The following is a 24,913-nucleotide window of genomic DNA, read 5'->3' as shown; positions in this document are numbered from 1 at the left end:
AGAGCCTGGATCATGCTACTGGATACTAATATAATCTTCAAACCATTTATAGTTACAGTAGTTCTCTTTCCTCTGAACCTTCATCTAAGACATTGCCCTGACAATATTCCTCTAATCCAAATTATCAGGTAAAAGGTAACTGAAGTCAAACTATGCAGATAACAGTCAACTCTTTTATATTCTATTTTGGCATTATAGAAACATCTGTGACAGATTCAAAAGAAGGCTTCTATTACTAAAGGGAATAGCATTATATCCATTCCATGAACACTCCATTCATCTTCTTTTCTATTCTGTCTAATCAAATCATATCAAAATATCTATGAATAATATAAAGCAAGTAGGCAACCATTATCTGCCAATTTGAAAAATGATTGCCATGTCCATAGATATATGCCAATAAAGATTGCCGTGTCCATAGATATATGCCAATAAAGCAGAATGCCTGTGCTAAATCAACAGGAGCATCTCTCACATTGACTAAACGACTTCCAAGAACTGGCAGCTTATCAGTAGTTACTTGTTAAATGATTATGCTGGTTCTTTAATTTCAATAGCAAAAGTTCTGACAGTTGCAGATGAATGACAGTGACAAAATTAACTATGTTAAGGTGACCTTCATGGATTACTGCCTTGTTGTGGAGAAGGCGCTTGAGTAATTCAATGAAGCTATGAGCAATGCCGTGCAGGGCCACCCAAGACAGACAGGTCATAGCAGAGAGTTCTGACAAAACGTGATCCACTGGAGGAGTAATACCTCTCTAAAAAACCTTGGTCCAGCTGGCTTGGCTGGTAGCACCTCGTAAGGGCCCCTTTCCAGGGTTACAGGAGAAGATGGTCAATGGTTTTGAAGGCGGAAGAGGGCTCTGTGCCCCAACAGCAGATGAAACAGCAGAACCATCTTCTAGGAGAAGGGAAACTCTGATTTCAAACCTCCACTGCCTTGTGGCTATATCTACTACTGGACAAGGCTTCAGGAGACAACCTCGACGTAAAATCTGAAGCCGGAGTCCAGGAACCAGTTCGTGACTGTGTATAATCACGTTCTTGTAACTCCTGCAATGCAGCTGGAAGTAATCGTATCGGCCTCGCCATTCCATCTGCTGCTTGGGTAGCAGTCTATCCTCCATATTAATCTACCCAGGCCTCGTGCTTTGGAGAGGACACTCCAGTTTTGCATGGACAGTAACAGCTGGGAAACCTTGACCTTTGATCGGTCAGCTTGGAGGCTGAGCATGGCCTTCTCCAATTTGAAGAGACACTTGTGCGGCAGGCTGAGGCAAAGAGGTAGTCCTGGAACCAGCGAAATCTGGGGGCTGGACAGGGGACAGATTGTATCTGCCCTCAGTGTGGAAGGGACTGTCACTCTCGAATTAGCCTTTTTAGCCACACCAGATGCTGCTTTAGGACCTCTTTCCAGAGCACGATACCATAGTCTCTCGAGACTGAAGGATGCCAATGTGAAGGTGACCAAAAGGGTGCTTACAGAAAATCCACAAGACACAACACTCTTCCACTCATTTATTCACTGACTCATTCATTCATATGTCATACTTTTTAACTACCTGTCTCTTTGATTTACTTTATTAAATTTATATGCCAACCAACTCCCAGTTTCCAAGTAACTTGTACTGAGATATTGTTTCTGATTCTAGAGGCAATATATTTCCATAATGACATAGTCCTATCCTCTATGAATTTCCTTACCATCTTTTAAAAACAACAGTATATGTTCAGTGTTGACAGTTTGACTATACCAGGGCTCAGCAACCTGAAACAGTGAAAGAGCCACTCGGAACCAGTTGCCTCACAAAAGGAAAAACTGGGAGCCGCAAAAAATGTGTGCACATGCGCGTACATGCGTGCATGTGCAGAACAGGGTTTGACTGAAGAGTGGAGCCAAGGCGAGATATGCACCTACCCTGCATATTTGAATTGATTGGTTGAACTTTTTTTAGTCCCACATTTTATTTTTTTTGGACTGCACATGGCAGAGGACTGGGAGCCGCAAGAGACGGCTGAAAGAGCTGCATGCGGCTCTGGAGCCGCGGGTTGCAGACCTGTGGTCTATACAATGTGTGAAATACTTAATTGTAATTAAGTTGTAGCTTTATATCACACTTTTCGTCTAGATCAAAGAGATGTACGTATGTAGAAGGCATGGAGAATGGCCTTGAAGGACAGAAGGAAGAGCAACAGACAGTTAAGAGGGGCCTCCAGACCATGTCAAGAAATGAGTGTGAATAAATGTCTCAGACAGGCCCCTCCCTAACTGACAGGAAGATAAAGGGAGAGGGGGAGCATAATCAGATTTGCAAGATTTTTTTACTACAGATGTTATAATAAAAGTAGTCCTGACCCATGTGTCATTTGTTACAAATTTTATAAATTTATTTATTCAGCAAATTTATATAAACACCCATCATTGAATAGGTCTCTCAATGGCACACCACCATTGTATGGGACTAGAATTCACAATCTCCTGGTTTTTAGCCTGTTACTAGATCAAACTGATATTCCTTCCTCCAATTTTATCAACATAATAATAATCTGTAAGCACTATGTGAATTCCTGTCCTGAGCCATAATATTTAACCTTGGATCTCACAATGTAGAAAATTACTTTCCTAGTGACCTTGAATATAGAATTAGGTTTTTTATGTAATAACACTGACCAAATATTCAATGATCAACCATTATGCCAAGATCCCTTACCTAGTCAATCACCTGTATCTTATTACTTATCCGGTCCCTAGTTTCAGACTGTTAATGAAAAGACTACAGTCCCAGCTCCTAAAGTTTCTTGATCATTTTCTATTGTAGTGAAAAACAGTTATTTAAAAATTAAAATAAAGAAATAAATTTTATTGCATAACAACCAAACGTATCACATTTTTTGATGAGAATTTGCAATATCTTCTAAATTTCCAAGTTTTTAGAAGATTTTCCTACTCGACTGTTAATTTATCTGTACTGATTTAGTATCCCTATGATAAGTGAAGTATATTTTTTACAACAAAATATACTAAACATTTTCAAAGAATTACTCTAATATATGCTGTAGTTAAGAACTGGAAAAAAGACACGCTAAGCACACAAGCAGTCGTTGACAGACTTTTTGCCTGCACAACCAGGAAGTTCAGCTTCTTAATTGAGAAAATTGAATTGTCTGCTGTGAACTTTTGTACCATAATGAAATTTAGCATTCTTTATTCCAAGGACTCCTATTACAATAGGTCTCTGAGAAAGGGTTTAGAAGGGAAGTATTAAGGAGGAGGAAAATAGTATGAAAATTAGTTTGAGAGAGCAGGTGAGGAGGAATTAAGATTAAAAAATGAAAAGGTAAAGTCTGATTAGCTGTTCTGAAACAAGATCAACACTGAAACTGCTGCAAATACAATCTGACTGCATAGGGAACCCCTAAAAATATTAGTTTTAATCTACCCCATTATCAATTAAACAACAGATACATCCACTTCAATGAACACCAAAGTGTTACATATTGATTCTGATTTTTATATCCTAAGTACCGTAACAGAGAATTGTCCCTGTTCATACACCTCAGCACAGAGGCTTGTATCAGTCTTTATTATACAAGGACACTATTAACTTATAAATTCATTGTTTTAAGTTCTAATATTTTTATGACAAAACAACCCTATACTACTCAGTAACTATAAGTTAGCTATCATCATTGATATTTAATAACCAAGGTAGTATTTCACTTAATTAAGAGTCATCAACTACTGAGGAACACAACTTGTAGGTCTCAAGTTAGAAGTAACAGTTGGAATAACAAATCTATATTATAAACACCTTTGTCTAATTCAGTTTGGCAGTTTGTACATTCTTCTCTAACATAAAACTGTATCAGACCAAACACACACACATGCACAAAATACTGAACATTTGCAAGTAACTTCAAACTATCTAACTCGTCTTTTCTCTATTATTAAATGACATTGCCTAATAAACCTCACTCTTTTTGATAACAGACAATCCACATTAGGACCCAACTCTTCTACAAAACTAATAGGGGCCCCCAGGCAACTTGCTCTTTTAGCTTTAATTCTTTAACCATAAAAAATTACAATGTTATCAGGTTGTTCATCTTCATAAGATAAAGGCTGCAGCATATTTTAAGTTAGAGGTACAGAGGTACAGTTATTAAACCTATGCTAAAACCTCTCATTGCACTCAGAATTATGGGAGGATAGGCAGAGGGAGGCAAAAATTCCAAATTATTTTTTCTAATTGTGCTTTATTTACTCCAGGCTATGTCAAGGATAAATTATAGTTATAAATAATTTGCCAATAGTATGCATGCATTTTACATATATAAAAACAAAGATTCATATAGTAATAGATCTAATTCTATGGAGGAGAAATAGAAATGAAAGAATATGTAAGATTAATATATTATTGTGGTATGACTAAATATAATTAGATTCTATGGTATTTCTCAGTATGTACTCACAGAACTATTCTGTTAGACTTGGTTATAAATTATTACAGCATTGCATACAATCTAAGAAAAAGCACTTCATATAAATATCCATTTTGAATTGGTAACTGTATATTCGTCATTTTAAAAAGATCAGGGTATCACGGTGACAAATAATGCTCTTAAACAAAGGTAAAAATGCACAAAACAGTAAGAGACACAAATCTATTCTTAATGATTAACTAATGAATCAATGAAATAAGAGTGAATTATTCTCCTCCCAATATGTTCTATTATCATTACCAATCAATAGACAGAAATATTTTAAAAACATTCATCAATGCTTAAAGCAGCATAAAAATCCTAACAAAGTTAAAATAATTTGAATACTTAGCCAATGTTACAAATTAAGCAAAATGGCATTTACATATGAGTCTTAAACAATAAAAAATCCTCAAGTGACAGTAATTCAGCAATGGGAGAATGATTTAGAGCTATGTTCATAGATGTCTACATATTTTATTTTAAATAGGCTGCTACTGTATGTCAAAAAACAAAACAGGCAAATTTTAAAAACCTTCCAGAATTGTTCCCTTAACATCACATTCCATTATTCTAAAATGACTAGATGAGTAACTGAACTGCTATACTTGCTCTAATAACATAATAAAGAATTGAAATACAATAGGAAAAGACTTTTTTGTTAAACGGAAAATAACATATCCTTTGGCTGCAAGGGGGACTACTTTTTCATAGTAGGAGTAAGTGTTCATATAAACATAATTTGGCTTCTGTATAACAAAGGGCTCGTCCTCATGTCCTCTTCACAGCATGAATATATCTTGGTTAAAAAAATCCATTTCTACATGATACTGTCTTCCTTTCATTCCCAGGCCACAGATGAGACAGCTTAAAACCATACTTAATTATTCCAATTTTAAAGTTGTGTTTTCTTGCTTTTGTCAACCCAATTTTTGCTATGGGCACAACGTGGAAAACTTCAATGACAATGTGCTTGGACAATTTTGTTAAAAGCTAAGATCTGCTATGCAAAAGATATTTAAGAAAAGGATAAAGTTTTGTCCGCAATTGTTTTTACTGGGTATTATTACTGATACTACTGTTGTGGACACTAAGCTGATGTTGAATTTAATTATGGCAGCAAGACTTTTAGTAGGGCAATATTGGAAGAAGGAAGAACTGCCGACTATAGAAGAATGGACTTTAAAAGTTTCCAACCTGGCGGAAATGGCAAAGATTTCAGCGTACTTGAAAGACCATTCGCAACAGAGATATATTGTGGAGTGGAAAAAATGGATTGATTATATTCAGAATAAATATGGGACTAAAAAGTTTCATCTAGCATTTGAATAAGTATTGATGTGATATTTATATTGCTTGTAGTTATTTTATAAGAGTTAAAGTGCGATAGATTTAATAGCTTATTGTTGTTTGCATAAGGTAGATTATGATTGTTTGTATTTTTATACCCTGTACTTAGCTCTGGGAAGTCGGGGAGGGGGAAGGGAGGGAGGTGTTGGGAAGGGTTGGGGAGAGGGGAGGGGGTTGGGAGGGGTTTTGTTTGGTTAAAAAAATGTATTGTAAAACTTTTCAATAAAAAAAAAGCTAAGATCTGCTCAGCTCCTATTAGTTACCTAGGCCTGCTGTAACCTTGTCCCTTTTCCTTTATTCTGTTTCCTAATGTGATTTTGGCATGAAAGCGACTGGACACCTGACTTCTGTAGAGCTATGTACATGTGATACTTGACTGATTTTTTCCAAACATTTGTGGGATCTCACACAAGATCCTTATATACACGAATGTAATCCTCTTTAGAAAAAAAAACATTAGACCTGTGCTTACAAAACAGAACTTGAATTCCCTTTGAGAGAACACAATGTCTGTGTTGCACAGAAAATCATTTTAATTATAACTTTATTGTTGTTTATCAGCACAACTTTTCATATGGGGAGGGTTGAAAGAAAGGAAATGTCTGGCAGATACCCCCTTCTGAATTCCAGGCTCCTCACATCAGAAGGCAAAAAGAACATGGAAGCTGCAGCATTCTTTTAGCTTACTATTATTGCATCAGATCTTTCCCTTATTTGCTGGGATAGGGAGACTTTATTCCCCTCCATTGCTTGGAACCAAGCTCAGAAATCCAAAGCAATCACAAATGGATTGGGTCTGCCGAGAGGAAAAAGAGGCATCATATGGAGATTACTGAATGTTTCTGTTCTCATTAGCCATTCCTATCTTCCACTCTGTCCACTTTAAATTGCTGGAAATGCCTCATATACAAAATCATCACAGCACCTTTATACAGGGCATGTATGAAAACATTAATCTTTTCTCATACTTTTTTTCATCTCAATTTGTCCTTGGCTTCAGGTCCTCCTCACACAATTTCCACATTTACAACTTTCTCAGTTTCCCCAATTCCTTCTTACCCTGCTTATCATCTTTTCCTGAGCAGTACCAGTTCTTTCATTCTTATGCTAACCATCTGCTCTGTCTCCAGTCTCTTAGCTTGATCTTTCAGTAGCCCATCTTTAGAAATTGTCTGATAACAAGCCCCAGGCAAGAAGAGAGGTTGTTCTGAGCAGGAGCACCAGAAGAATTCCCTCCTGCTTTGCTGTGAGCCTCCTCTCCGCACCTGTGACTTGTCAGCTAGGCTATTTTTGGACACAGGTGTAGCGCCCTTTCAAGTCTTACCTTTAGAATTGATTTGACTGAAACTTTACAGGTTCAAAATATTCCCATGCCTAGGACCCGGTAGTTGGGCAACTTAGAATTTCTGCGTCTCCTCGGTTGAGATACACTGCATTTGCTGGGAACAGATAGGCAGGCGGAGTAAACCGGGAAACCATATTAAAACGCTTTAGAGCCCGCAACTACAATCCTCGCAATACTACATCCTGTACTGGAACGAGGAGGACGTAGCAAGAAAAAAAAAGACATGTCACCACGTTAGGCAACTTTATAGGTGTGAAACTCACTGTTTAAAGCACCCACCTATCCTTGCACAATCCTGCTCCTCTCCCTATCAAGGAAAGTGATCGCCAATTGTTTTTCCCACAGGCAGGCGACACTTGATAAAAACAGAAATGAAGCAAGAGGGATCCACCAATTGGTTCTCTTAACTTGTTCTACTACATGAAAAATGGCAAGGACAGTCCCATTCAGCAAGCCCAACCACTGCAGCAAAATAGGGAACGGCCATCAGAGCCACCAATTTCTGCCCGACTCAAGGTCCGGGGATGCATTTTAACACAGCCCTTTCTAGCCGTCTCCCAAGTGGGGCAAAAGCGGGTCTTTTCCCCCAAAGGCCAAGCTCTCCCGGGGTCCTGTGACCGGATATAAGGCATACGAAGGCAACTTCGTTGTTCCGTATAAGCAAGGCTTTGGGATGCTGTGGATCGCGCCGACTCAGACGACCGATACCCGGCCCTTGCCGAGCAAAGGGCGCAGGCTAGGGAGCGGGAGAGGCACTTAGCCAAGGTGACCCAGAGACCCGTGGAAGGGCTTCGAGCGGAGTGATGGTCACGACCGGGATAAATCATCAGCGCCACCTCGCTCAACCCGGCCCTCTCCGTCCGAGGAGGCGAAAACGCGGAAGGGCTCGTGTCGGGCCAGTGAAAGCTATTCAGCCACGAAGGCAAGCAAATTCGCCCGGCCAAGAATCCCAAAGGCGAAGGTCAGCGCTCCGCATCGGCCGGCGTTGCCGCCAGCCACTCGTTGTTTCTGTCGGTACTCACAGCCCGTCTCCTTCTTGATCTCCTCGATCTCCTCGTCCCGAAGCAGCGTAGACGCCCGAGAGCCCATCGCAGCCGCTTCCCGAACCGTCAACGAAAGCCCCAGTCGCTTGGCCTAGAGCCGCGCCGGAACCAATCAGCGGCGCAGACGTCGCACGAGCTCCTTGCGATGCAACTGACAGAAGGCGCGACGCCCCCCTCTTTATCATCCGCAGCTTCCCCGCCCACTTCCCGCCCCGCCCCCGCCCCGCCCCCTCCCCTCCCTCTTTCCTTGCTTCTGCGCAGAGGGAGACGCTCGCGTTTCTGGTCGTTTATCGGTTCCACCTTTGAGCTCTGTTCAGGCGTTGTGGTGAGAGTGATTCTCTCACCTTTGTCCCCGAAAACTACGGAGTGCGGAGCACACAGCGCCGGTTATAGTTGCCTCGTGTCTTAGGTCAAGTTAGCTTTTACCCCTTTAAACGATTATATTGGGGTGGGAGGGGGTGGGGTGGGGTTCCTTGGATCCTAACGTGGTGACATGTCTTTTTTTTCTTGCTACGTCCTCCTCGTTTCAGTACACAGGATGTAGTATTGCGAGGATTGTAGTTGCGGGCGCTAAAGCGTTTTAATATGGTTTCCCGGTTTACTCCGCCTGCCTATCTGTTGCCAGCAAATGCAGTGGATCTCAACCGAGGAGACGCAGAAATTCTGAGAGCTGTGGCTATCCACATATGGCCACAATGGCTTGAGATCTGATCGATTGATTGGTAGCGGAGGCTCCGGGCGTGAAGAAAGAATAAAATCAGCTTTGGCTGTGTAATTTTATGTTCTAATCTAGAACTTGCTCTCTAAAAAAGCAGGCCAACACTTTTCCTTACTTTACAATCCTTGGTTAAGTCTTTAAAGGGAATTACTTTCAGTTTTAGTAAGGAGTGGCTATTCTAGATAACCAGTGCCCCGCCCCACAGGATTTTTAGATTACTCTGGGTGAGGAGCAGCTCTTTCAAACCAGATTTCAGAATGTGTTAGGCCCGTGGTGGCGAACCTATGGCATGCGCAGAGCCCTCTTTGTGGGCATGCGCACCGTCGCCCCAGTCCTAGGCCTTCAGCTGGGTTTTATAAAACCTTTTCGCTTTAGGCCTCTGCTGCCATGTGCAAAAAAAAAAAGTTTCAATCGTTCAGTTTCAACTTCTGGTGGGGAAAAAAAAGATCTTGCAAAGTTGGAATTGATTGATTGAACTTTTTAGTCCCACCCAGTCTGCCATTACCACCACAGCTATGCCCACCCAATGGGCCACGCCCACTCGGCACCCAACAATACATAAGTGGGTTTTGGGTTGCAGTTTGGGCACTCAGTCTCTAAAAGGTTCGCCATCACTGTGTTAGGCCTTTCGGTAGCTCCTATGTAGAGGAAATAGAAGCTTTTGCTATTTCATCTGGATTAGGTCACTGAGCACTTAACGCTGAAAGTGACTGTAATATTAGTCGCAAACAATGGAAGAGGAGAGTGAGCAATATGATGTTGGTCCCTGAAATGCCGTGAAGATTAATGTGTTTAATTTAGAAAGACATATGGAGGTAGTAGGGAGCAGTCAAAAAATAAGGGTCTTTGGCAATCCTTATTGGGAGATAGCTGGGTGTAGTGGTTAAGGGATCAGGCTAATAACTGGGAGACTATGAGTTCTAGTTCTGCCAGTGGATAAAAACAGTTGGATCACTTTGGGCTAGCCTTTCTCTCTCGGTCCTAGGAAGAAGGTGAAGATTTTTGAAATATTTCCAAGCAAACTGTGGGGGCTTGTCTGGGCAGTCAACACATCTTTATTACAATGGATGCCATTTGGCTCCAGCAGTATTCTTAGAAGTGCTGTTTAGTACAAGTAGTCCTCAACTTGCAACAGTTTGTTTACTGATCATTCAAAGTTACAACAGCACTGAAAAAAATGACTTATGACCATTTTTCACACTTTATGATTGTTGCAGCATCCCTATGGTCATGTGATCAAAATTCAGCCACTTGGCAACTGGCTCATATTTATGATGGCTACAGTGTCCTGGGGTCATGTGATAACCTTTTATGACTTTCTGACAAACAAAATCAATGGGGAAGCCAGAATCACTTAACCGGGTTACTAACTTAACAACTACAATGATTCACTTAACAACTGTGGCAAGAAAGGTTGTAAAATGGGGCAAAGCTCACTTAACTCTCTCACTTAGCAACAGAAATTCTGGACTCAATTGTGGTCATAAATGAAGGACTACCTGTGCCAGTTCTTTTTCCTTTTGAAGCAGGATGCGGGCACATTCATTTGTCTGGTAAAATAGAGGTTCTGGTTTAGTAGCAGGAAAACTGGTAGAGGTTTATGTAACTTAATAATGTGCAAACACTAAGCAGACAGGCTAGGAGTGGATTGAAGACAATTTAACATAAAGGGTAGGAGAAGGAGGAGAAAGAACAAATGTGATCAGAAATGAAAACCTCACCATTCAGGAAAAAAATGAGTAAGGTAGCAATAAAAATCAGGAAGATTCTGATTTCCTTTTGCTTGACTAGACAATATCAGTGTATGGCAAGGTGCGTATATTACATTAAGTCTTAAATGATTTTTGGAATATACCACAAGTAACAGTTCTGAACATGGTAAGCAATAAGTCCTGTTTTATGAACTGCCATGCTAAAATTGAAGTGTGATGCTTCAATTCAGTATATATATATATGTGAGAATGAGTTGAAAAAGTAAGTTACAGAGTTGAGTTGATCTTAAGTGTTGAGGGTGTGAATCTCTGAAAAGGAAAGATTTTGAATGAACACAACTGTTGGGTTCTTGGTATTCTCTAAATTAGGTTGTTTTCTTGCAGATGTTTCTTTTGCAGGTTAGGTAACATCAGGGCATGGAAGAGTGAGGTTTGCTGATAAGCTACTATATATAGTATAACCAACCAGCAAGATTATTCCACCATGTCCTGATGATGTTACTTAGCTCGGTAATTAAACATCTGTGGGAAAACAGCCAAACCTGGAAAACACCAAGAGCCTAACAGTTCAATCTTGTGTTAAATATGCTCTCTACTATTAGAAGGACAGAACTATAGGTTCTGTGGAATGAGTTTTAGAATTTAGACCTGTACCTATTTTTTTATTAATTTCTTTAATTTACTTGTCTTTTAGCATTACTACTTGACCTTGTGTGAAATGTAAAGCATAGTAAATGGAAGAGCAGCCATGGTACTTTTTAAAACTTCTTTGGTTATTTTTTTCCAAGAAGTTTTAGAAATGTCTGCATTAAATAGTAACTTCCATTAATGGGACTGACTTCTAACAAAATGTACTTAACAATAGCACTGGATGTACCATGTTAAGGATCTAGGGATCCTTCTACATGGCTTACTTTTTATACACATTTGAAAACTTTGTCTACTTGAATCTGTTTTTATTTATTTTGTATGTTAGATACAAAACATCTAAGTAAGTTAGATGTAGCTTTTGTAGTAACTTAACTATTACTGATTTGATAAAATATCCTATTTTTTATTTGTTATTTTTTATAGTACTACACACACATACAGAGAGAGAGTGTGTGTGTATATGTATGTATGTATATGTGTGTATGCACACACACACACACACATTCCAAACAAACTGAACACAATTCAAACCGTGCTGAAGATGTCCCTCCAAATGGAGACGAAATGTCTTTCTATTGAGGCTGGTAGTGAAGGGAAGATCCATGGAACTGAAAGTATTAGAACTCATTTGCCTTAACTTGTTTTAAAAATGAAATTGTGTAAGAAATTTCATACCGTATTTTCCGGCGTATAAGACGACTTTTTAACCCATGAAAATCTTCTCAAAAGTCGGGGGTCTTATACACCCAGTCGTCTTATACGCCGGAAAATAGTACATAAATCAATCGAGCGCCCCCGTTCTTGCAAAGCAACTTCAAGCCTCCTTAGTCCAGTCACCCCTCCAACGTAACCCTCACTTCCTACCCCCAAGAGCCTCTAAGCCCCTTCCCCTCCCCCTTGCAAATGCCAGACCCCGGGAGCGGCAGGAAGCCCCTCACCCTAACCCAAGCGGCATCTGAGCATAAGCAGAGCGCGCCCTGCTACCCACTATCCCGGCAGCCTGGACAGCGGTACTTGGCGGCCTGGCACCCCTCTCGCCCGCAGACCACACAGCGGCCCTCGCCAGCCGGCCTCGGCATGGCCGCCCCAAGCGTGTCTTCCGGGCCTGCCTGGCCGACTGTCTCCCAGGCGGGGCTTGGCTGCAGATGTGGCGGCTGCTCCATCTGCAAATGTGCTCTCAAAGCCGGATTGCGCTCGGCCGTGCAGGCTGCCGAAAGGTGGGGACTCGGAGTTCCTGCGGTGGTTGCGGCTTCTGGCGTGCCGTTTGCAGAGTCTGGCCTGGAAGAGCATGTCGTGTGAATGCAGCTCTTGCGTGTATTCCAAAGGGTGGGTGGAAGGAAAAGCCCCTTTGGGCTTCAAAAGGGCGGCTTTGCACCATCTGCATCAGATGGGGCTGAATCGAGCTTGTGTCGGACACTTGGCAACTGGCATGTACCTGTATTTTCTGGCATATAAGACAAAAAATCTTGAAAATCTTCTCAAAAGTCAGGGGTCATCTTATACGCCCAGTCGTCTTATGCGCCGGAAAATACGGTACATTAGGAATATACTAAATTGAGTACCGATGAGATATTTGTACTCTTGTAATTCAGCTTTACTATGTAAAGACCTAGAACTAAGGAGAAACTTCCTAACAGTTAGAACAATTAACCAGTGGAACAACCTGCCTCCAGAAGCTATGAATGCAGTTTTTAAGAGGAGACTGGACAGCTATTTGCCTGAAATGGTATAGGGTTTCCTGCCTGAGCAGGGGGTTGACCTGCAAGGTACCTTCCAATATTATTATTATTATTATTATTATTATTATTATTATTATTATTATTATTATTATTATTATTATTATTATTATTATCATTATCATCATCATCATCATCATCATCATCATTATCATCATCATCATATTTTGTGTTCTTTGTTGTCTTTAAATTTTTTACTGTTTCATTTTCTAGTTTTAGAGTGGCACTTGTGTCCAAAAAACTTACCATATAGATTGACCAGATTTTAAAGTCAAAAGAAAACACTGGAAAATCAACAACTTCTTATTTTGAAAGGTGGTTTCTCATTGTTTACCGAACTGGTTTAAATGGAATGATAAACCTTTCAAAAAATAGACCATCCATAAAGTTAACTATCTTGCAGTCCTGCCTGAGGGATCAAGAAACTAGCCACACTGGTTGAATCAGATGCTCTGCATTTATATGTAAATTTTAAAATCTAGGAGAGAGATTTAATTGTGTTGCAAAATGCAGATATAATCATGATGCTGCCTTTCATGGTAATGGAGTTAGATGTGATAACATTGCTTAAATGTTAAATTCTATTAAATGGGGAGACTTGGTCTGAGTTTCTGTAGATGATTTATCTCTTCATTTTAAAGGTATACTCACATTTTCTATGGTAACATAGTTCCAATAATTTTATTTTTTTATCTTTTAGAGACTTTATTAATGGCTTTAGATGAAGGGGAAAAACATGTTTTACTAACCAACATCAAATTATAGATTTACAGATTGCCCCAAGAAAAGCAATAGTATAATACCTTTTATATGTTATTTACTTGGAACTTTAAAGCACCAAGTACAAAGAAAACTAAACACAAATGTAAAAAGACGCTCATACTCAGTTATACAGTATTATTTTATCAACTATAGACTTGAGTCTTCATAAGTGCTGTGGCCTAAGTCTTGAAAGTTGTGTTGCTCTGCTGCTTCTTAAAGCCCACGTCTGTGGGATTTAAATCTATAATAATAGTGAATTTCTGGAAAATATAAATTCATATTCTCAGTTTGTAGTGTTTAGTATTGCATTCAAAAAGAAAGCTGTGAAGCAGCTGATTACCATATAGGAAACCTTGAAGAGAAAAGGCACCAGAGGAAAAAACCAATGTCTTTTCTGGAACCAAAGAGGACAGGGAAAGTGTAAATAATAGAATTGGTATCTTCATCAACAAATGAGAGAGACACTGCATGACTATCTTTCTTCAGCATTTCTTCAGCTGCAGAGTTGATGAAGGTCTGATCGTCATTTCAGCTTATATAGATATGAGAAACAGCCATATTTTGTTTCCCTGAATAAGCAGTATAGAATAGAATAACAGTGTATTCTATAAGGAATATAGAATAGTGTGTGCATGTGTATTACTTACAGTATATTACAGTATATTTGTGTATATACACAGTATAGTATCACATTATAGTCTATAAGCAGTATAGAATAGTATGTATATGTATATATAATAGTATATTACAGTATACTGCAATATATACATTGTGTATACAGTACAATATATTACAGTGTATTCTATAAATAGTCTAGACTAGAGTAACAATGTCTATTAAGTTTGCTTCTGATTCACAGAATGCAAAACTAGATGCAGCACAGGATAGTGGAAGATGAAGACAAGCAAAGCAGTGGAGAAGTGAACAGGGAGATGCTCACTAAGAAGGAAGAGGAGGATTCTGCTGCCTACTTTGTCCAACAATAAGGCAGCACTGCCAGAAGCTATTTGGCACTGACAGGGCTGGTTTCCTCCTTAGGATATCAACATATCCTGGCCCAGGCTGAGAATTTTAATTTTAATTTTAATTGGGGTTTTTATTTTTTCAGGGATTGATGTAATTTTTTAAAATTGTTTTTAACTTTTGTATTCCTTGTTTTAAATACCCTGTAAACCGCCCTGAGTCCTTCGGGAAAGGGCGGTATATAAATCCAATAAAATAAATAAATAAATAAATAAATAAAAGGAATATTTGTGAGTAAATGAAATTGTGCAGTGGACATAGTCCATGTGCTGATAGTTCTCTACCCCAGTAAGAGAGAGTAGATTAATTTATAAACCACAGTGTCTTTACAGAGTCTCTTTCTCTCTCTCACTCGCTCTGTCTTGCTATATCTCTGTTATTTCTACTACATTGCACTTTTATTTATGAAATTTAGACACTGCTCATCTCATAATCCAAATGACTGTAGGCCAGGGGTAGGCAACCTTGGCTCTTTTATGACTCGTGGACTTCAGCTCCCAGAATTCCTGAGCAAGTATGCTGGCTCAGGAATTCTGAGAGTTGAAGTCCACGAGTCATAAAAGAGCCAAGGTTGCCTACCTCTGCTCTAGGCAGTTTACCAATGCAAACCATAAAACCATTTCAAAAAGACATAATTAAAAACAAAACAGTGAAAAACAAGTTAAGAGGCAGAGGGAGTGCTCTCAAGTGCCCCCTGGGTTGCATGCCACTCTTCCTTTCCAATTGGCAGAGCCAGGTCTTCATGTTCTTCTAGAAGGTCTCTGCCACTGTCCCTGCCTATGGAATAGCTTGCCCCCAGAGGTGAGGCAGGGACAGCGGCAGAGAAGGCTCTCTTCCTAGGCTCTGTCGATTGAAATTCTTTAACCAATGGAATCCATAACATATTCTCGCTACCTCACTAAGTGGGACAAGTTGACGTAATTGAGGTCAGTTCCTCAGGTAACCTGTCTTATGCCATGGAGAACTTTAAAGGTAATAACACCTTGAATTGGACTTGGAAGTAGAACAGCACCAGCCAGGCATAAAAGAATTCTTAAAGTTATCGACACCTGATTTAAAGAAACAGATTGCTAGTATACTGTATGTTGTTTCTTAACATTTAAAGTAGTCTTTTCAACAGGGATAAGGAAAAGAATTTGAGACTGGAAATCCAATTGTAAGTTGTTACGGTTGTAAGTCAAGATAATTAGATTGCCAGTCCCAGTTGCAGTTGTAAATTGTGGAATACATATATACTGGTTTATTTATAGTTCAGACAAAGCACATGTCCACAAACTCATATTTTTTCTTAAAAACTGAAGACATTGTCTTTTCTTAAATAATCACATTGTTTTTTTTCCAGTTGTCCTGGATCTATAATCATTATATGGACCTAGATTTTTGACTTAAATTGTATCATTCATTGATGACTTATTTGAGTCATCTGTTTTTATAATGAATTTTATATGCAAGATCATTCTACAGGTCACTTATTAGTCTGCATTTCTGTGATTGTTTAATTGTGTGATTAATTAAAAGCCAGACAATGTATAACTTACTTCTAAGAAATTAAACTTTATGCAGAATAGGTTTTAATTTTATAATCTCCTTAGTGTATTTTTACATATTTCAATAAATAACCAAAGATTTTATTTATTTTTTTATTTAGGCTGAAGGCCCGATTCCTTGCAGGAGAAAATCCACAATGGATCCTAGCTGTGATCATCACTTTCTTCATCGTGTTTTGGGGAAAACTGTACACATCACATTGAAATGTGGCACATTCCAGGGAATATTGCAACATGTGGATTCCAGTCAGTGTATCTTTCTAAACAGAGGTATTGCTGGTTTTTTTTAAATTCAGTGCATTTATACTGAAACTTGTAGTGGGATTTGATGTATTTTCTCTGTCAATATGACTAATTTCTATACAATAAAGTGTCATTCTAGATTGTCTTGTGGAATAAAAACATAGTTTGGTCACAGGTTATCAAAAAGATGAAGTATGTGAATAAATATTATATTTGCAATTGCATCTCCCTACCCCATCACCAAATTCCCAACATTAATGTCTCACTTTCCAGAACATTTGATTTAATGTTATTTCCTTAGAGCTCAAGCTCCAAACTTTTTTCTCTAGAGCTTGTTTAAAAGTTCAAATCTGGATTGGCTGTGAAAGTCAAAAATGCTGGGACTTACGGTTCCTGTTTTCCAGTGAGCAGTCTGAAGATTTGGAATGCCAAACCCTTCAGCTGAAATTTCTTTTTGTTGGGAACCCTAAGGGGCCAGAACCCACCCTAAAGGGGTGGCATGAAGGAAGGAAATCCCAGGGACTTAGGAGAGACAGCGGTCTCCCTGAACAGTCCAGGAGAAGCCTCCCAGAAACCAACAGAAGAAAAGGCTGGCTAACTTCATGTTCAGCCATAGCTGGTGACAACGGAAGTCATAAGCTTTTAAACTAGGCGGATTTTAAACAGCATGCTTGAATCTGGGTAAGAATCTTGATTTTCTCTATCCTATCCTACCTATTTTCCTGAAAGAAAGTCCCAAAAATAAGAGATCTCCGGGGGGGGGGGAAGGAGGGGGATTTTACTCCCTCCTTTTGGTTACCGGAAGCGGCGAAACTTACCCTTTAGAGAGAGAAAAAAAGACTAGAAAGACCTAAAAAATGAGCAAACACTGACACCTACTGGTGGGTGAGGATTTTTTTTCTCTCTGACCCTCAAAGTTCTTAGAAAATGCAGCTGTGTAAACAAAGTGAGAGTAACAAATCTGAAGTAATGAATACTTTAAAGGAAACATGATAAGCAGCAACAATTTCAAAGGACAATGATTTTAAACTACAAAGAAATACAGAACAATCTTGAGAGTATGAATCAACTTATCTCCAACTTAATTTCACTCCAAGATGACTGAACATAATTCTGAGGATAGAGACTTAAAGATGGAACCGTATAAAATAAAAAATCATGATTTAATTCAAATGGGAAATATTTCAACACATCCAAGCAACTTTGAAGATAAGGAAAAGAATGAGGGAAAAAAACTTTACAGGGAAACAAATGATGCAGCAAAACACATTGATTAAGAAAGGCAATGGCCAGAGAAAAAAGATTAAAATAGAAATCAAGAAAATAGATGATGGGACTTATCAGAGAGAATACTTAAAAAAGAAACAGTTGTTTGAATATGGCTAAAAACGGAAAAACTTTGGAATATATTACTCTTAGAGAGATGAATTTCTTTTTTTGTTAACAAATACAATAAGAAACGTTTGTTTGAATATGGCTAAAGAAATGGAAAAACTTTGAAATATATTATTCTTAGAGGGATGATTTTTTTCTTAAATACAATATGCTTTTTTTCTTTTCTGTAAAAAAAAAAGTTGAAATGATTTAAACAAAGCAAATGTTTTAGTTATTTAAATGTGACGATAAGAAAAGCATAAAAATATGTTTTGAATGAGAGTTAAAGGATTAGATGATTAGATCTACTGAATGGAATGCTTAAAGTTTAAATCAGGGCTTTTCAACCTTTTCACCCACTGTACCACTTTTAGGATATGGCAATATCCGAGTACCACCAGTCACCTAGCAAGGTGTCAAAAACTTGATGACCAAAAAAAAGGAAAAAAGTGATGAAGTACAGGTAGTCCTCAACTTAGAACAGTTCGCTTAGTGACTGCTCGAAGTTACAATGGCACTGAAAAAAATGACCCCAAACCATAGCCAAACAACATGCCTGCCCGCCCGGCGGCGCTCTTCCTCCTGTCTGAGGTTTTTATTCTCCCCCCTCTGCTGGGTGGTTGCAGCAGGTTTTGGTCACTTCACATGACCCTGGGACACTGTGACCGTCATAAATATGAATCAGTTGCCAAGCATCTGAATGTAAATCACAAGACCCTGGAGATGCTGCAATCAGTGCTTCTTCCGGGATCAGCAGAAGCACCGGGATTAGTGCCGAACTCCAGCTGTAGCCTGGTGCTGATCCTGGTGCTTCTGCTGAGCCCTGACAACCCTGCAGCTACAGCCGTCTCGTGCAGTGCTGCCACCGATTCAGCTCATTCCCCTCCACCGCTACCACTTTTCTAGGATGGTCACATACCACCTGCCAGGTGCCAATGTACCACAGGTGGTACCTGTACCACTGGTTGAAAAGCCCTGTTTTAAATAGATTAAATACACTCAGCTATGGTCAAAAAGAATAAGAAATTGAGGGAATAAATATATATTAAATTAGGAGGGATACATAATTTAAGTTGTATGTTATTTTTTGTATCTCAGTGCTTTTGTCTTTTTTTTTTTCTTTTTCCCCCTCTTTTTTGTCTCTCTCCTCTTTTATGAGAGGGCTTATATGAAAAAATAGAATTAAATCCACCAATGTAAATGTAGTTAATTGTTGAAAAATTGTCACTAGTAAGAATATTTAGAATTTGGGGGGGAAAATAAGCTGAAATAAGCACGGTAACAGGATAAGGTAACTAAAATGACAAATAGGATTATTGGAAAAATTATATACTTAATTGTTGTTAATCAAAATAATGAGAATTGTCTTAATCTAATGTTTTGCAAAGAAAGATACTTTGGGGAAAGGGGAAATCAAATGAAATTAACATATTGAATATAGATTATAGAAATCAATTGTTAAAGATTGTCTTATAAATGTTACCCAGACAACATACTGTTTACAAATTACTGAATGATTTATGTTATGTTAAAAAATATCAATAAAATATATACAAAAAAAAAGAAAGTCAAAAATGCTGGATTGAATTCCAACTTCTTGGAGAGACCTGAAATTTGAGAAGGAAATGAATAACTCCAGTACTCGAAGCTATTATACTTGTGGTGTGAGTTCTTGGCAGATATACTAGCAAAGCAACATTCCTCTCTTCCTAATAATTTGTTTGCTGTAATTTTTATGAATGTTTGATATAGGATGATTAGCAAAAGAATTGGATAAATTATAATAATGCTTATTCTTTCTAACTGGAGATATGAACTTAAAATATTGGACAATTTTAAACACCACCAAGCTGAAAACTTAGCCTTCTTAATCTTTGTAGCAGAACTCATCCAGAACCAACCAAAATATGTTTCATGAACTTCTTGAAACTTCTCAGTGGTAAATAGTTCATGTTATTACAGTTTCCTAGTATGGTCACTAACTCATCAATAAAAATTTATTTCTTTATATTAGCAACATTCCATCTTTATAATCCATCTCCTTTGATGCTAACACATTAGCAATAGTTACCCCTCTGGGTCCATTGAAATTTTCTCCCAGCATCTGAGTGTTATCAGTCTGATTAGATTCAAATAACTCCTTACTTAATGCTCATTAATACTTCATAATAGAATTCATTTCATGATTTAAAGTTCATAGCAGTTATTTTCAAGTTATACTTTATAGTCACTATGATAAATGTATTAGTAGCACATTGGAGGGCAAACGGCTTGAGATTTCTAAATTTTGCACAATCCTTAGTCAATATGTATCTTGTGCAAGAGTGAATAAATAAGTCGTCATGTATGTGTAAGACTGAATTTCAACAGAACCTAAGAAACAAAAATACACTCAGATTTTAAATAGCAGAAGGAGGCTAAAATCTGTGCCTCTAAATTACTCAGTATCTGCCATCTATTGATAAATTCCAAAGTACTCACTTCACACCTTGATAGGAATGAGTCATTACATACAATATGTGTATAAAAAGCTCCTCCCGCTGCACTTTGTGTACCAGCTTAAGCTTCTTTTTCATTCGGGAGTATAATAAGATCCTGCTAAACTCCTCTCTACCCATTCATGCCTATACCTCTGATCTCTTAAGATGTCAATTAAAGTCAAGAAATCCACCACTCCTCACAGCGCTTAAGCTGCTGGCCGAACATCAGAGCACTATACAAAAGTGGATGGAAGCATGGAGTAGCTATACCTCCCAAGATATTTCTGAGCATATTAATCCTAATAGAATACCTCCAGGATTTAATCTACCCCAACACATATGGGTGACATACAATAGAATTAGAACGACTCATGGGGTTTGTGCCGATTCTCTGTATAAATGGGGAAAGACACCTTCAGCACAATGTGATTGCAGGGCTCCCCGACAGACTATCCAACATATAGTGAGGGAATGCACTAATAGAAGATACCCAGGAGATTTTAAGGACTTCCTCTGCGTAACAACGGCAGCTACTGACTGGATCTCCAAACTCGACATTAAACTCTGAAATGTTATTTCTGTTTTCCTCTTAGGTTTTATAATTGCTTCTGTTTTTTAAAAAAATGCTTTAACTGTTCTAACTTGTAAATATGAAGTGCTTTTAATTCTGTGTGTGACCAGCCATACGCTAAATAAATAAATTTCAGGAAAGGATTTAGTTTGTTGGAAAAGAGAAGTACTATAAAAACTTGATTTTTTTAAGATAACAGCGTGTTGCTTTAACAATGAAAACATTAGTGAGTTCAAGCAATTTTTTAATGTATACCCTTCTTTATAGCTGAACATTCAAGGTACCGGTACTTAATAATAGTAAATATTGTTATGTATTTTAAAACATGCATAAAATAAATATACAAAATCTAATAAGTCTCAATTCTCCAGATTAAAAGAAAATTCTGTAATTATGTTAAATGCATTTTAAATGCTTTTTAAATATTAACCTTGATTTAATTTTTATATCTTTGCTGCCTTTTTGGCTTTATTTACAATTATTCTATGCTTAATTATTTTGAGGCTTCTAAGGAAGAGTAGTATATAAATAGTAAGTTTGAAACAACAGACTGGGTTTTTCTCACCACAAATATAATAATTAAATGTGCTTGAAAATAAAATTTAGCAAGAAGTTTTATAGTTTTAGGGCCAGTAGAAAAGAGGTTATTTTATTAGTAGTCATCTGTCAAATCTCAGAGGCACAGAACATTCCTTCCAACATAAATCCTAACGAAGACTATATATATGGAAGAAGGCGGTCCTTCAGTTAACTTAATTTGATGCATGTAAACAGAAATACTTTCTGATTTATTTGATGTGCAGATTGCAGCCTGCTCTTCTGAAGCTGAAAACACATTAAAGTCCACTGATTCTGTGATAGCAAGGGTAAAGACAAAGGATGAACATTCAAGTTAAGAGTTACACAGTACTTCTACATTTTTCTACAACTATTTCTGGATTAATCTATCAATATTTTAAATTCCAGGGAAATCTGCAAGTGCTGTTTAGAACTTAGAAATATTAAGAGTAGAGTTCAAATTATTCACTACTATACTTTTAGAACAATAAAAGCTGACCCCCATACACATGTACTCACCCTGCAGAATCAAGCCGAAGTATCTTCTAATATTATAAAGCAACCAGTTGGATTACTGTGGGAATATTTCAAGCAGAACAGATGGTAACTGCATTTTATCATTGTTGCTGGTATTTAAAGTATGGTATCTATGATTTAGAAGATACTATAAATTGAGGGGCCACTATTCTTGAATTATCTAACCCTCCTTTAAAAGCAATCTAAATTGGTGATTACAACCATATTTGATGCAGTGAATTATTTGGATTAACTATGCTCTGAGTGAAGATGTGCTACAACTTATTGATCTACTATCTCCACATATTTAATTTCAATGGATGACCCTCCGTTTCATTGAAAGAGGAAAAAACTTCTTTTTGACCTCATTTTTTTCACCTTTGTCTCACCATACAAGCCTTTGCTCTAAGCTGAAAAATACATTTTAACTATTTTAGTCTCCTAATAATTTTAGTTATACTTTTCTTCATATTGATTCCAAAGCTTTACCAATGTATTTTATTTAAATGTATTTGTTATTATATGTATTATGTTTTAGGATTGGTGCGTAAAAGATTGCTAGCAAAGAAGACAGCTTTATCAAAAGTAATATTAGTGTATATTTAGTTAATTAAAGAATAGAAGTTCATGGAAGGGAACTTACTATTTCTGAGTAAGTTATAACTATGTATAACTATTTATAGAGGAAATAATTATTTCTGAGCATTGTCACATCCATTACAGTATTCAAAAATATTTTATTCTTATTGTTCTAAATTTTAGTATTAAACCATTTTTTTTGTTTATCTAAAGAGATGACGCTGATTCTGTTTGTTTCTTTCAGTTAAGAATTTGGAAAACGGCAGAAGTGTGCCTGGAATAAAGAGGTTCTTTGGCCATGAAATTGTTAATGGTGAGAATATTTTACAATTACATTTAGAAAATATTTGATATTTGATATAATGTAAACTGATATTTTCAAGACCTTATATTAATTAGGAATCTTTTCCAATCTCAAATTTCCAGCTGACAATATTTACCATATATTCTTTGATACTGACTGAAGTATGAAAAAAGTTTTAAATATATTTTTGAATACATTTTCATTAGATCGTTGATTTTATCTTAAGCCTTAGAACAAAACGGTGAAATGAATTACTATAAAACTATTTCTCAAGAAATATTGCAATTATATTGCTTTGATTTTATTGAATTGGGTTCTGTTTGAGAATTAATTATATATAAAATATTTTGGATCCATTGGAATCTATAGACATAATCATACAGGTTTCACAAAACACTTTGTAAGACTATAATAAAGGTCTGTTGGGTAAGTTCCAATATTGATGATGATGATGAGGAGGATGGAAGGGACCTTGGAGGTCATCTAGTCCAACCCCCTGCTCAGGGAGGAAACCCTACCATTACAGACAAATGGCTGTCCAGTCTCTTCTTAAAAACTTCTAATGTTGGAGCATTCTGGAGGCAGGTTGTTCCACTGGTTAATTGTTGTAACTGTCAGGAAGTTTCTCCTTAGTTCTAGGCTGCTTCTCTCCTTGATTAGTTTCCATCTGTTGCTTCTTGTCCTGCCTTCAGGTGCTTTGGAGAATAGCTTGATTCCCTCTTCTTTGTGGCAACCCCTGAGATATTGGAATACTGCTAGTATGTCACCCCTAGTCCTTCTTTTCATTAAACATAAAAGGTAAAGGTTCCCCCGCACATGCGTGCTAGTCGTTTCTGACTCTAGGGGCCGGTGCTCATCTCCGTTTCAAAGCCGAAGAGCCAGCGCTTGTCCAGTCTCTTCTTAAAAACTTCTAATGTTGGAGCATTCTGGAGGCAGGTTGTTCCACTGGTTAATTGTTGTAACTGTCAGGAAGTTTCTCCTTAGTTCTAGGCTGCTTCTCTCCTTGATTAGTTTCCATCTGTTGCTTCTTGTCCTGCCTTCAGGTGCTTTGGAGAATAGCTTGATTCCCTCTTCTTTGTGGCAACCCCTGAGATATTGGAATACTGCTAGTATGTCACCCCTAGTCCTTCTTTTCATTAAACATAAAAGGTAAAGGTTCCCCCGCACATGCGTGCTAGTCGTTTCTGACTCTAGGGGCCGGTGCTCATCTCCGTTTCAAAGCCGAAGAGCCAGCGCTTGTCCGAGGACGTCTCCGTGGTCATGTGGCCCGCATGACTAGACGCCAAAGGCGCACGGAACGCTGTTACCTTCCCACCGTAGTGGTCCCTATTTTTCTACTTGCATTTTTATGTGCTTTCGAACTGCTAGGTTGGCAGAAGCTGGGACGAGTAACAGGTGCTCAATCTGCTACGCGGCACTCAGGATTCGACCCGCCAAACTGCCAATCTCTTTTATTAAAGAGTTTTACAAAAACAAGATTTTACAATATATCCCCAAATCCCCCCCCCACCCCAAAACCGCCCACTTCCCCCCCCCACTTCCCAGAGCTAAATACAGGATTATAGTTATAATAATCATATTCTAAATAAAAATTATGCATAATATACAATTAACCAAATTCATAATGTGCTTTAACTCCCCTTTAACATAGATACATACAAAGTACCAACACTAAGATCAATAACAATATCCCTCTAAAATCTACTCACAAGCTAAATGGAACTTTTTAGTCCCATATTTATTCTGAATATAATCTATCCATCTCCTCCAAACTGAAATATATCTTTCCTGTGAATGATATTTCAAGTAAGCAGAAATCTTAGACATTTCTGCAAGATTCGAAACTTTAAACACCCATTCTTCTATAGTAGGCAAACTATCCTTCTTCCAATATTGTCCCACCAGTAACCGTGCTG

General features: G+C 38.0%; 2 protein-coding genes across 2 annotated transcripts in view; one reads left to right on the top strand and one right to left on the bottom strand.

Annotated features, from left to right (window-relative positions):
• The window catches only part of CHP1 (calcineurin like EF-hand protein 1), a 30,201-nt gene extending 21,711 nt beyond the window's left edge, over nucleotides 1–8,490 (bottom strand). The window contains exon 1 of the mRNA XM_081314389.1: nucleotides 8,203–8,490. Within this exon, the coding sequence (XP_081170515.1) occupies nucleotides 8,203–8,269 (67 nt within the window). The 5' untranslated portion in view covers nucleotides 8,270–8,490. The remainder of the gene's footprint in view (nucleotides 1–8,202) is intronic.
• A 4,504-nt stretch (nucleotides 8,491–12,994) lies between these two features.
• The window catches only part of EXD1 (exonuclease 3'-5' domain containing 1), a 47,693-nt gene continuing 35,774 nt past the window's right edge, over nucleotides 12,995–24,913 (top strand). The window contains 3 exon segments of the mRNA XM_081314392.1: nucleotides 12,995–13,070; nucleotides 16,474–16,642; nucleotides 22,938–23,006. Coding sequence (XP_081170518.1) covers nucleotides 16,510–16,642; nucleotides 22,938–23,006 — 202 coding nt within the window. The 5' untranslated portion in view covers nucleotides 12,995–13,070; nucleotides 16,474–16,509.

Source organism: Vipera berus, assembly GCF_964194415.1.
Source record: "Vipera berus genome assembly, chromosome: 1".
Classification (NCBI taxonomy): domain Eukaryota; kingdom Metazoa; phylum Chordata; class Lepidosauria; order Squamata; family Viperidae; genus Vipera; species Vipera berus.
The sequence above is the reverse complement of the archived record's forward strand: the minus strand, read 5'-3'. Positions and strand labels throughout refer to the sequence as shown.